The following is a 12,923-nucleotide window of genomic DNA, read 5'->3' on the forward strand; positions in this document are numbered from 1 at the left end:
ATACACAACTGAATATGTTAAGCTGGAACTATCATGAATGTCACAATTTATACTGCTGCTAGAGATGCTTCCCTGCCCTTTCTGGAGTGCAAACTCAAGAGTGCACTGGACAGCAGTGGGCTCTGCCAGAACTTACGGGAAAAACACTGGCTAAGATGGTCTCTGTTTTATCACTCACTGGGAAAGTGTTACTAGCAAAACCACTGGTAGCTATTTTCTACTGTGTTTACTGTGTCTAGCAATTTTGCATTTAGTAGTCTTATTTTGCACCAAAATCTTAAATCAAGAGATAATTACCACTCTCACAGCATCTGAAATATAAAGACACCAGGACTCAAACATTTAATACCAGATGTTTTCATATTTTTAAGAAGGAACAGTAATTGCTATTACTAAGCAGTGGCTCATCAGCAAAAGTTCGGCAGTTGATATTTAAATCTATATATCTGATTTACCTTCAAACCCCTGAAGAAAACTCTGGATTACCCCTTTCTGAGGTTGCATAAGGATAAACATTGTAACAGACACTATTCAGTTCTCTTCTATATTTCTCAAATTTTACATTCTACATTACAATAAGTATTTATACAGAAGCCATGGTGAGAAGCCCACATCAGCAGGTGCTAGTTATCCAGCCATTGAATCATGCCCCAGCTGTCTCTGTCTCTGGTAAGTGTACAGTATATACATTACACATACTCCTGTGCTAGTGAAAAGTTAGATATGTTGGAATTTGTATGGAAATTTGTGTGGAAAGGCTTGGTATACTTATTTTGGATGATGCTCCCTCTCTGATGTTAAGACCAAATAGATGGGGTTTTTTTCTGTGCAGTAGAAAAGGTGCATTACCGAGAAGGCTGTTCTTTGAGAACTAGGTGACCTAGGTTACCCTGACAGATTCACTTAATGTTTCCTGTATCTTCTCCAATTATAAGTTATGGCCCAAGGCAATGGTCCATCAAGCCAGGTATGTTACTCGGAGCTTACAATGGCAAAGGAGGGATGGCATTTCCTGCCCACAGTGAACAGGAAAACTATCGTTACCTAATATAAGTCATCACTTCTAAGAAAAAGACAGATGTTGCAGGAAATATTAAAGAACTTCAGTCCTTGATCTAAGAGTTGGGGACCCCTGTGACAGAGCACAGGAGCAAACCAAAAGTCCTTGCAAAGAGCAATCCAGACCCTACTGAAGCAACAGTAAAAATCCCACTGATTTCGGCATGCTGAAGATTTCCACTGGATTCAGTTTATGGCAGAATCACCACCTTATTAATGAGTGGCAGATGATGTCTCCATTCTGTGCTGTAATATTCAACTGCAAAACAGAAACTACAGAAATGATCCCCATCAGCAAGAGAGAATGAAACAAGTCTTACTGCGAGCACTTGCACAGCCACTCTGAGACCAGAGATGCTGGAGAAATGGGGGCAGTCAGGGAGCACTTGGCTGCCTTCTGTTTACCAGGAAATAACTTCTTCTCGCAATTTATCATGGTGAAAAGTGTCAGGGATAAAAAATTCCCTTTATCGGAAGCTTTGCTAGACAGTTACACTGGAATCAGAGGCCTGTAATGAAAAGCTAGTATTAAGGTTAGAGGATCAGGATCAAGAAATCTTCATTGTTTGTTGACAGTGCAGAAAGCATACACAACCATCCTTCCCCCACAGAATGCAACCAGAAAGAAGAAACAACACTAAAAACAAATCTAAAACCAATCGAATCTGCAATTCACTCCTAGATCACCACTAGCATATTACTGTAGATCTTCAGTTGGAGGAAAGAGATATAGAATTACAAAAGAAAGCCTATCTCAGGCTTTTATAATAAATTTTACTATACATTTTAAGCAAGAAAGCATCCATTTATTGTATTTAGCAGCAGGATTAATTTCTTCTTTTTCTTGATCTCCATCAAGTTGAGACTAGCTGCTGTTCTAGGGAGCTTGACAACATCCCAAATATGTTTCTTTGGAGGGAAAGATGGCCATTTCACATCCAGCCCACTCCCAGCTCCCAGATGACTTTGCCCAGCCTCCGGCAAGGTGTGACACTTATACATAGGGCAGGTTGTTCAGTAATGGACGTTCCTCATGCATCATGCAATGGGTGAGCAACTGCCTGATGTTTCAGACATAAAGGGTTGCAGTGAATGGGGTGACATCAGACTGGCAACTCATCATGTGTGGAGTTCTGCAGGGCTCCATTATGGGCCCTGTGCATCTTCATAAATAACTTTGGATGCAGGACTGGAAAGCATACTACGTCTGCAGACAATACTGATTTGGGAGGAGCTGTTATCTCCCTCCAAGGCAGAGAGAACCTGCAGAGAGACACTTGATGAGAGGGCTGGGCAATCATCAACATTATGAAGTTCAACGAGGAAAAATGCTGGACTTTGCACCTGGAACAGGCCAATCCTGGATGTCTGGACAGACTGAGAAATGAGATGCTGGAAAGCAGTGCCATGGAAAGGGACTTGTGGGTCGTGGTTGATGGCAAGTTGAACATGAGGCAGCAGTGCCCTGGCAGCCAGGAGGGCCAACCCTGTCCTGGGGGGCATCAGGCACAGCATCGCCAGCCGGGCAAAGGAGGATTGTCCTGCTCTGCTCTGCACTGGGGCAACCTCACCTCCAGTGCTGGGGGTAGCTTTGAGGGAAAAAAGATATTAAGCTATTAAAGAGTGTCCAAAGTAGGGTCACAAGGATGGTGAAGGGTCTGGAGGGGAAGCAGTGCAAGGTCTGAGGTCACTTGGTCTGTTCAGCCTGGAGGAGACTGAGGAGAGAGCTCATTGCAGTTACAACTTCCTTGTGAGGAGAAAGTAGAGGGGCAGGCACTGATCTCTGCTCTGTGGTGACCAGTGACAGGACCCAAGGGAATGGCCTGAAGCTGAGTCAGGGGAGGTTTAGGTTGGATATTAGAAGAAGGTTTTTCACCCAGAGGGTGGTTGGGCACTGGAACAGGCTCCTGAAGGAAGTGGTCACAGCTCCAGCCTGACAGAGTCCAAGAAGCATTTGGACAATGCTCTCAGGAACATGGTGTGATTCTTGGGGTGTCCTGTTCAGGGCCAGGAGCTAGACTTTGATGATTTGTGTGGGTCCTTTCCAACTCAGCAAATTCAACGATTCTTTTCAATGATTCTATGGGGATTTTTTCCTGATTGTCATTGTTCTGATGTCTGTTGGTAAAAAAAAAAATACTTTCAGTTTTCCCCTTCTTAAAAGGCAGGTTTATACTCCTCAGATTTGTAAAATTCTGAGTGCTGAAGGGAAAATTCTAGTTGCAACTGCTCAGAAATGATGATTTGTGACCAAGAAATGCTGGGGGCATGGACCCATGGCTAAGCTGAGGTGCCCCATGCAATTGCTCTCAGGTTTGATGCTGGTGGAGGTGTATACAAGGAATCTGATTGTGATGTATTTCTGGAGACTCCAAGTCGAACCCCTCCAAGAAGAGACACATATTGCAGTAGGACTCTGCCCAGTGCATTGTTCATTAAACATTTCTTTTATATTTACGTACAAATGTAATTTCTTACTTAATTCACCTTGAGGGATATCATAAAAGTCCCTGACAGTGCCTAAAGATCAACCCCAGCAAACAAACACAGAAAGCAAACACCTCCTCTGTTCAGCCACTCCAATTAAAAATCACATCGTTTTGAAGACTTTGTTCGATCATTGCATAATTGTGGTTTTCAGTGTTTTATATTGCTCCTTCCATTTGTACCATGAGTGCAGGTAGTCTCTTGCTACCCGTTTCCCGTTTGATGTCAGAAGTGGTGCTGAAGTGCCTGCTCTGCCTGCATGATGCAGCAGGTGAACTCAGCCAGTGAGACAAGAGTGCAGAGCAGTCACAAGCACAAGGACAAAGCAACAAATGGCTGAGGAAAGGAAAAGTCTCATCCAGCTTTAGGAGACACCAAAGGCAGTGCTTCTTTTTCTCCCTTCCCATTGTTCCCCTCCCTTCCTGTGCACATCTCCAGAGCTGCCAGCAAGACAACCCATCTGTATACCCCCAAACCCAGGTCATTTTCAGACAGAAAAAGCCACTGCCACCCTTCTCCCAGAAAGCTGTTAAACAAGCTGTATTTTTTTTCTCATCCTTTTGTTTTGATCCATTTATCCTTTCATTATAAACCAAGTTTTTCTGTGGGTGGCTCAGTCTGCGTTCGATGCGATGATCATGGTGTCTGCAGAGAGGTAATGGGTTATGGCAGGCAGCTCCCCTGCTCCAGCACCTTCAGTTTGATGCCAGCACACTTCATGGCTGCCAGCATGCAATGACTGACTGTCTTCCTCCTCCCTGTTGTCTCCATTTGGATGCAGTGAGGGCGGATCTCTTCTTTGGGGCACTGGTAAGGCATCAGGCAGGAGCACTGGGTCTGTGTCTCTGGGAATGAATGTGTGGAAATTTAGCAGCAAATGTGATGACTAAAACCAAATTTTATACTTTGATGACATTTCAAAGTCCAACAGGGAAAAACACTCTTGGACGTTTGCAATATATTAGTTACAAAAAGCCTGTAGTGCATACACTAGATGGCTGGATATTAGGAATAGAGACATAATCAGCTTTAAATAACAGTTTTTGCAGCAGTGGCCCATACAAAAGCACAATTGATCTAACTATTTTTATCCACTGGCTTTCCCTGACTTTTCTTCTAAACAAAGATATATTAAGTTGACTTTCTATTCCCAATTATCCTTGAACACAATCTTGCTATGAAATGGAGTCTTAAGGTCCATATTGTGTCAGCTCCTATTTCATTAAAGCTTTCTTTATGAATGCTAAGCTACCTACTGCTGGCCTGTGGTAAAGCTCAGTCCTGCTGGTTATTTCATTACCTATTTCTGATCTAATCAGGTTCTGACTCTTTATATTCTTTCCCAGAAACTCCCTAGGCAGAGTTTCTGCCTTCAGTTTCCTAAAACATGAAAAATGTGTGCTTTCCTCCATTTAGCTTCTTTCATGGTACTGCAGTATCTTCTCTGCAGTATCTTCTGTCCCTGAATTGATACCAACTACTCACTCTCAGGAAAAACAGAACTTTCATTTCCTAAATGTTTGCGCACACTCATGAAAAGTGGGCTTCTCTGGAGATGGTGAAGAGTCCAGTTCTAATCTCTTGAACACCACACTGACAACTAATCTTATTTAATGTATTTTTCTCCCCTCTCTCTTTTTTTTCTGAACAGCCCCTGTAGGCTTTTGAGAGAAAAAACACTGAAGTGCTGGCACAGCTTGAAGACACTTGCATGGGGGAAGCAGAGCTAGGCTTCTTAGAGGCTCTGGAATAAGTAATTTTTGGAAAACTGTCACCTTTTTCCCAGGAGCACAAGGTGCCTAGAGGTTCCACCAGAGCATGTCCATTGATGGACACACCTGGTCATGCCTTCTGCTTGAGCCCACAAGGAACAACATCTCATGCAGTAATTTTACAGCCACCTACTTCAAATTCTATGCTGCAGAAATCTTGCATCTTCAAAACAGGGGCTTAGGATTGCTGCTGTTGCTTTATTTATTGTTAAGTAGACCAGGTGCGATAAGAATCAGATTTGTCTCTGGCAGCAAGGGATGGAGTGAGTGTGTCTGTCACTCAGCCTTTACCTGGCAAGCACTTGATGTGCCTGGAGCCAGTCAGCACTGCAGACATTTACAGGAAAACCTGCTGCTCTTATCACCTGGTTACACGGTAAATAGCCAAGTTGCACGAGAGTGTTTAGAGAATAATCCTCTTAGGGATTTTACCAGCTTAGCTAGTTCATTAAAACTCTTAATAAACACAGTTTTCACATACGAGTATTTGCAAATTTTACCATTAAAATCCCATTAAGCCTGATGGCCCCAGTCTTGCTTTTGAAGTAGTATCATGATTTAATTTCACAATTTAATTATATGCCATAGAGGGTGTGGCCCAAATTAAATCCTGAAGTACAAATTAGGGGCTAGTAGCCTCACAAGGAATGGGTGAAAATATTACCAACTACATTTTTGTGATTAAAGATTCAAATGTTAATTCTCCTGGAAAAGTTCCCTTTATCTCCAAGTTCCTCTTGTGCCTTTGTAATTGGAAGTAACAACACTACACAGGTTGTGAGTAAAGGGAAAAGGCATTTATCTAAGTGTAACACTAGGTAGCAGGGACACAGGACTGACCACACTTTCACACTCCTCGTGCCCAGAGGAACCACAATGCCTGTAAATCCTGTTCTTGTAGCAGTGAAAGAGTCAGCAGATTTTACTTTTAGATCCAAAGGAATGGCTAAATCTCACCATTCAGAAGTCATACCTTGACAATCCTCCCAGTCATAGCAGGTGTCATAGCCACAGGGCACTTTCTTCAAGCTATTCGCAGAGAGTTTTGCCCTCTCAATAGCCCAGTCTAGGTTGGAATTACCATGGCAAGGGCCAGCATGCAAGAAATGAAATGACTTTACTCCAAGGCACATTTCAGCTGAGTACTGACAGCTGGGCTTGGTCACATTCTGTTCAGAAACAGCATGTAGCACGCAGATGTCTTCTGAGTTGTGGCTGCCCAAAGGAAGAAAAGAAAAATTATTTTAGCAGGCTGTGGAACAAGTCCATGCTTTTAAACAGTCCATCAGCATCACATGAAACACAGCAAAGCTATGGACAGGCTGGATCTAAGGACCTAAGGCTGCCCCAGCAGGACCTGGACCTGATTAAACAAGCACTATGAGCTGGGGAAGCTTTGGTCCTGTCCAACAGCTGGGAGGTAAAGGACATGTGCCTGTACAGGAAAAAGGAGATGCTGTTATCTCCATGAGGATGTGAAATTTCCACAGCCCCTGGGGTGGCTTTTTTGAGTTAATGCATCCCTGCAGCTGTGTGTGCAAGTCTGTCTCTGACGCACAGTTATCATGGGACCAAAGGCAGGCGAACAGTCATGCTGCTTGCAGTTTCCTTTTTTCTGTATTGCTCTGGTTACTGAGTGAATTCATTCCTAGAAGGTGCATGCATTTCCAAGCAGCATTATTTTGTGGAGCTTAGTCATTTCCCAAAAAGAGGACCATAAAATCATAGAATGGTTGGAATTGGAAGGAATGGTTTGGATTGCAAGAAACTTTAGAGATCATAGTTCCAACCTTGCATGCTCCTTGTGCATGGTAGTGACGTTGGAGAAATGATGAGAAAAAAAGGAAGAGTTGCGGGCTCCAGTAGCAGAGAGCAGTGTAGATTAGAAAGATGTGCTGTGGTGTCTCATTACATTAATGTAATTGGGTAATGTAAATGTTGGCAGGTTACAGGAGGTGACCTTGCGTATCTCCATGTCAGGCACACATGGAGAGCTGAGTCCAGTGCTGGACTCCTCAGCACAACAGAGACGTGGAACTCCTGGAGCAGGTCCAGTGGAGGGTAACAAAGATGATCAAGGGACCGGAGTATCTCTATTATGAGAAAAGGCTGTGGGAGCTGGGCCTGTTCAGTCTCAGGAAGAGGTGACTGAGAGGGGACATCATCAATGTCTGTCAGTATCTGCAGGGAGGGGTGAGAGGAGGGACCAGGCTCTGCTCAGTGGTGCTGAGCAATAGAACAAGAGGCAGTGGCCAATAAGTGATGCGCAGGAAATATGAATATGAGGAAGAACTGGATTACTGTGAGGGGAATAGGTTGCTCAGAGAGGCTGTGGAGTCTCTCTCACTGAAGATATCCAAGCATCATCTGAACACAATCCTGCGCCATGTGCTCTGGGGAGGCCCTGCTTGAGCAGGGAGGGTGGACCAGGTGACCACTGGGGACCATTCCACCCTGACTCATTCTGTAATCCTATGACTGTTCATTTATTTCATAGGCTATAAACAGAGATGTCATTTGGATACAGAGGAATAGCTAGTTAATATCTGAACAGAGAGTAGTCTTGATTTGCAGTCGTCTTCCTGCTCTTCCTGTTTGGTATCACAACGGCCTCTTGGTCTATCATTAGAGAAACTTTGACTTCTAATTACAGTACTTACCCACAATCTTCTTCTGGAGACATACAAACACACTGAGATCCAACTTGCTTTTGTCCTGGATTGCAAATACCTCTAATTTTAGTTTGCACATCTGAAACAACGGAGTGAAAACTACTGTAACTATTAAAGAGTGAACAGAAATATCTTACTCTCCTACCATAAAAGCTAAAATGTTTTTATTTCTATTTGTCCTAAGTTTCTCTCTTCAAAAGCTCACTGGTTGGCATGCAACAAGTATTTTCATCAGTCTTTGCAAAAATCACTGGAAAATCCTGTTTAACAAGAGAAGCTGAAGTTTCAATAAAATGAATTTTCCTACTTTGCTTTCATAAAGCCTTGTTAATACAGCTGGGGTTTTGTTTGGTTTGGTTTTGGTTTTAAGCAAACAGTTGCAGTGTCTCAACTTCATTATTAAAGTTTACAGTACACTGCATCCAAAAATTCTGAACTTAATGCAGAAGTTTAGAGCTGAAATTCTGTCACCATGGGAAGCACAAAGTAAAACCAAAATTAATTAACAGCTGCTATATGTCTTAAACCCAGTCATCAGCCTCCTAGTTCTAGCTAGCTGAAATAAACAGTACTGTTAATACCAGCCATGTGGAAACAGTAAAGTATCTGCAGGCATACTAACCTTTTTCACATGTAATAGACCTCCGAATAGGAGGTATCCAGGACAGGTCTTTCCCACAGGTATATTTTGTGTGACCAGTGACTATAAATCCAGCTTGGCAGCTCAGCTTCATTGTTTCACCAATGTTGTACTGTTGCTTAAATGGGGAAATTGTGACACTGTCAGATATTGGTGGCCTGAGGCATACTGAGGCTGTAACAAACAATAAAAAAAAGTATAATTCTTGTTGGTTTAGTGCTGTGTGGATATTTACAGAAAGTCATAATGCTTTATCTGAAGAACCATATAAAGACACTCAATGACACTGAACATTTGTCTGACATTCAAAACCAATAAAAATTTAACACAATTAAGTCTAGAAATTTTCAGTGCATTGTCATAGTCTTTAAAATATTTTTCAAGTAATAACTAAATAATGACAATATGTTTCTAATGTATACCAATATAAGTAATTTAATTTTGCTGTTTAAAAATAGTAAGAATAGCATTTAACAGCATATTTTAATTTTTCTTTTGTAAATTAAACAAAGTCAATGGCAATAGAAAGCCCACAAGTATATTCAGGCATGGGGTTTTTTTGTTAAAATGAAGACTAAGTAATTAAATCACACCAAGTTTTAGAAAACTTCTGAAATCTCTCTTGTTAGCAAACAGACCAATTCTGATTCTTAATTCTTAACTGACCTATAATTCCTTCAAAGCATTGATTTATGGTAGAGATTTTCAAGGCAGCCTGAGAGCTTGTGGTTAGAAACACATCATCCATTTAATATAAAGGATAGTAGACAAATTTCTGTAAGAATGATTTCTTCTTCATAACTGTATCAACTTAAAGATATCTCTGTAAGTCTGAAAACAAAAGGTGAGTCCTTTTGTTAAAGGTATTTAAAACTATAAAAGAGAAGGATCTCACAGCATCCATCTGAGGATTTTCTTATGCACTGGATATTACAATATCCTTATAAAGCACATAATAGCAATGCTTCTGAATTAAAAGAGGAGTGATGTAGTGACTCATGATGTTTTTGCCATGTCTACCTTAACTACCTTCTTAAAATGTTATCTTTTCAGATATCTTACAGATTCTTTTTTAAAAAACCTGTATTAAAATCTTTTTTGTGTCTTTTTCCTCCATTTCTATTTTGTTGCTGTGCAATTTGTTTGTTTCCTCTTGCTTACGTTGGCACTCAACATGTTGCTGTGTCCAGACTTGATCTGGCAGACACCGAAGGTATTGATAGCCAATGAGGCTATGACCACTCACACAGGCAATTTCAACTTCCTCCCCCACAGCATACTGGTTCTTTTCGTTCTTTAAAAAAAAAACAACAACAAAACAAAATGAAACAAAAAATTAAAAAACCCAAACCAAAATCCTCTGCAAGAATCTATGGTAACAAGATTGGGCATTGTCAAAGAAAACAATAGCAAAATCCTGATAAGATGTAATAAATGCATGCTTTTCCTGCTCTGAAATATGAGTCATCCACTCACCGATATAATAAGTTTGTCCAGTAGCAGTAACTGATGTCATGGCTACAAAACAAGGATTCAAGGACCACTTGAAAATGAATTTTACCTTGACTTTTCTTCAGTTGCTGGTGTAGTGTGGTGGGCTAGAGTCCCACAGCATTCCTTGAAGACAGCACCACTCTCACTAGCACAGTAGCTAGATTGAGTATCAGACACATACAGCAGAGAAGCTGTAAAATTTCCAGTCTCTGCAACTGCTATACTTTGCTTCTGTATCATTTTTCATGCTCACCCTGATAAAGCCATATTCTGGTGGGTCTGGCTTAGAACATCCAGACTCAGGTTCACCAATCAAGACATTCTCTTCTCTCCTGGCTTCATCATCATTTATACAAGGAGCACCTCTGAAAAGCAAAAATTTGCTGTAAGGATGTATCTTAAGCATTCATGTCACCAAATAACAATGGCAGAATGTCAGGAGAGCTGCAAGTGTGTCCTGTCATCCTCCCTCCATAATTTCATTCTGTTAAATAAAAGATGGTGGACAAAGCATCAGGTTGACAGGGGGGAGAACGTGAGAGCAGTAAAAAGTGCTAAATGCATCTAGCAACATAATTAATTAAATATCTTTATACAGCAAGAAAAAGAGGCAGAAAAAGCAACATAGCAGGAAGTCTCTAAATAATCCATGTAATTCTGCTGCAACCAGGCAGTAGTTATAGGTGGCTGGTCTCTGTGAGTATGGAACTGTACAGCCCATGGTGTCTACCTGAGTAACAAAGAACTGTGGAACCACTGCTTGTAATCCTCTCCTATTCACTCTGGAATCCCCTGTGCAGTCACTATAGCAGGCATAGTGAAAATCCTGTTTCAGCTCCTGGTCCCAGAGGAAAAAAATGAAGACTTGGGCTTGAAGATGAAAAAAACTGAGTCAGTTTGGAGTTAGGATTTGAAGTTGAAACCATGCTAAAATGGTACATCAGGCATACGTAAAGTGGGAATATGAGAAACTTGGTAACTTCATCTAAACTCTCTGTGAGACTTTCAGATCTAAACCTCTAAGAAAAGAGGATGTGATACCAAAAAAAACCAGAAACTGTGAACTCCAACAAAGAGAAGCAAAAGATTTCTCCATGTCTTTGGAAAAGAAGCCATGCAAAGCAGCATAGAAGATCTACAGGCATACTTTAGTGTGCAATTCATCAGCAATTTTCTAGGAATAAACAATTAATAAATCCAAATGTGAAGCAAATTTAAGAGATTTTGAGACTTTTCCTTCTCTCTGCTCCACTGAATTAATTCTGAGGGGAAAGCTGTGTGCTACTTCTCCTTGATAGTTACAGAGCCACTATGGAGGGCTCCTTAACTATCCCGTGACTATGGAGATCTTTTGGTCTTCTTACCTGTCTGTGAACACAGAGACATAGCAGTCCTCCTCTTCTTCCCTCTGCCCTTCACACGGCTTCCCGCCGTTCATTGGGGAGGGGTTATTGCATTCCCGCGTCCTTCTGGTTTTGAAGGAAGCATCGCATGGACTCCATTCAGACCAGCAACCCCATCGGCCATCGACAGCAACTGCAAGGAGTAAAAGAAACACCGTCTTTTGGCAGACAAGTACCATACACAGTATTTATTTTAAGGACACATATGACAGGGACAATGGTAAATTCAAAATAGCCATTTTAAGAAGATTTAAAATTGTTACTGTTAAGGGAGTAGATTGCATCTAGAATATTAAGTTTTCCAAAAGGTGGCCAGCCAAATTCCAGCTGCTTCATAAAACCCTAAAATACATTTACCTTTCCAGTTTTGATTGTAAGTAACATTAAAACCCGGAGCAGCATATTTTATACTTTTATTGCACACACAGATGTGTGAGTTTTCATGGTACTGACAAGTTTCTTAGATAGGTCATTATTTAATGAGTTTTTAAATAAATCTAACACCATGTCTAAACCCCAAATCTACATCCCATGCTAGTTAAATTAAAACATTACTACTACTGCCTTCTCTTAACCCCTGGCATGTTTTATCTGTACCACCATGAAACATGCATAAAATTTTTTTATTACACATCCTTTCTTTTGTGCATGCTATGGACTTTCTGTATCCATCTTTGTCCTCAGTTGTTTATTTCTTTCAAAATATTCCTCTCTCAGGGTCAGATAATGAGACCTGTATCTGCCTAAGTGACTTTACCTTACGTTCCCTTTTGGTCGTGGAATATAGACATGTGTAACATCTCTTTTGTTTCCCTTCAGTATGGCACTAGTGCCAATTTAATTCAAAAATGTTTTGCATTAAATTGCTCTTTTAAGTTCTCCAGAATGATGATTATGTTCTCTCTCCTTATGACAACTGAGTTTTCCTTCTAAACTGTAATCAACAATTTTTATCTTCATTAGCCATTTAGTCTTAAGCATAATAGCCTATAGGGGAAACTAAGCAATGGCTTTCTTAATTTTTTGCATCAATTATCTTTGATCTGAATTTTCTCCTTATTGCTGAATAGCTCATGTTATATGATCTTAATTATGTAGCTAAGGAATATTTTACCATATCTTACACTTTCTTTTGAATCATGGCTATTCAGTTTGATTTTTTTGTTTTTAATCCCTACATTTATTCTTATGCTTTTTGGACATCACCATGTGGTTAGACGTGCTGTGGATTTAGTAAGGGGAGGTTGTGGCAGATTAACCCCTGACAAAGAGATACCAGAAGGACCATATTTGCACGACTAGGCCATCACCCCAAATACCTGCTGTGAAACCCGGAGCCCGCGTCTCGCAGTTGGTGCCATAGGTGCCGGCCTGGCACAGGGCAGGGCACTCGTCG

The 12,923-nt window shown here is 41.1% G+C and overlaps 1 protein-coding gene across 1 annotated transcript in view; it reads right to left on the bottom strand.

The window, feature by feature from the left end:
* Positions 1-3,468: 3,468 nt before the first annotated feature.
* The window catches only part of C6 (complement component 6), a 23,696-nt gene continuing 14,241 nt past the window's right edge, over positions 3,469-12,923 (bottom strand). The window contains exons 11-18 of the mRNA XM_017730190.1: positions 12,847-12,916; positions 11,489-11,660; positions 10,378-10,489; positions 9,792-9,924; positions 8,613-8,804; positions 7,979-8,069; positions 6,292-6,533; positions 3,469-4,391 (exon numbers count right to left, since the gene is read on the bottom strand). Coding sequence (XP_017585679.1) covers positions 4,210-4,391; positions 6,292-6,533; positions 7,979-8,069; positions 8,613-8,804; positions 9,792-9,924; positions 10,378-10,489; positions 11,489-11,660; positions 12,847-12,916 — 1,194 coding nt within the window. The 3' untranslated portion in view covers positions 3,469-4,209. The remainder of the gene's footprint in view (positions 4,392-6,291; positions 6,534-7,978; positions 8,070-8,612; positions 8,805-9,791; positions 9,925-10,377; positions 10,490-11,488; positions 11,661-12,846; positions 12,917-12,923) is intronic.

The sequence above is a fragment of the Corvus brachyrhynchos genome, unplaced genomic scaffold (genome assembly GCF_000691975.1).
Source record: "Corvus brachyrhynchos isolate BGI_N302 unplaced genomic scaffold, ASM69197v1 scaffold42, whole genome shotgun sequence".
Classification (NCBI taxonomy): Eukaryota; Metazoa; Chordata; class Aves; order Passeriformes; family Corvidae; genus Corvus; species Corvus brachyrhynchos.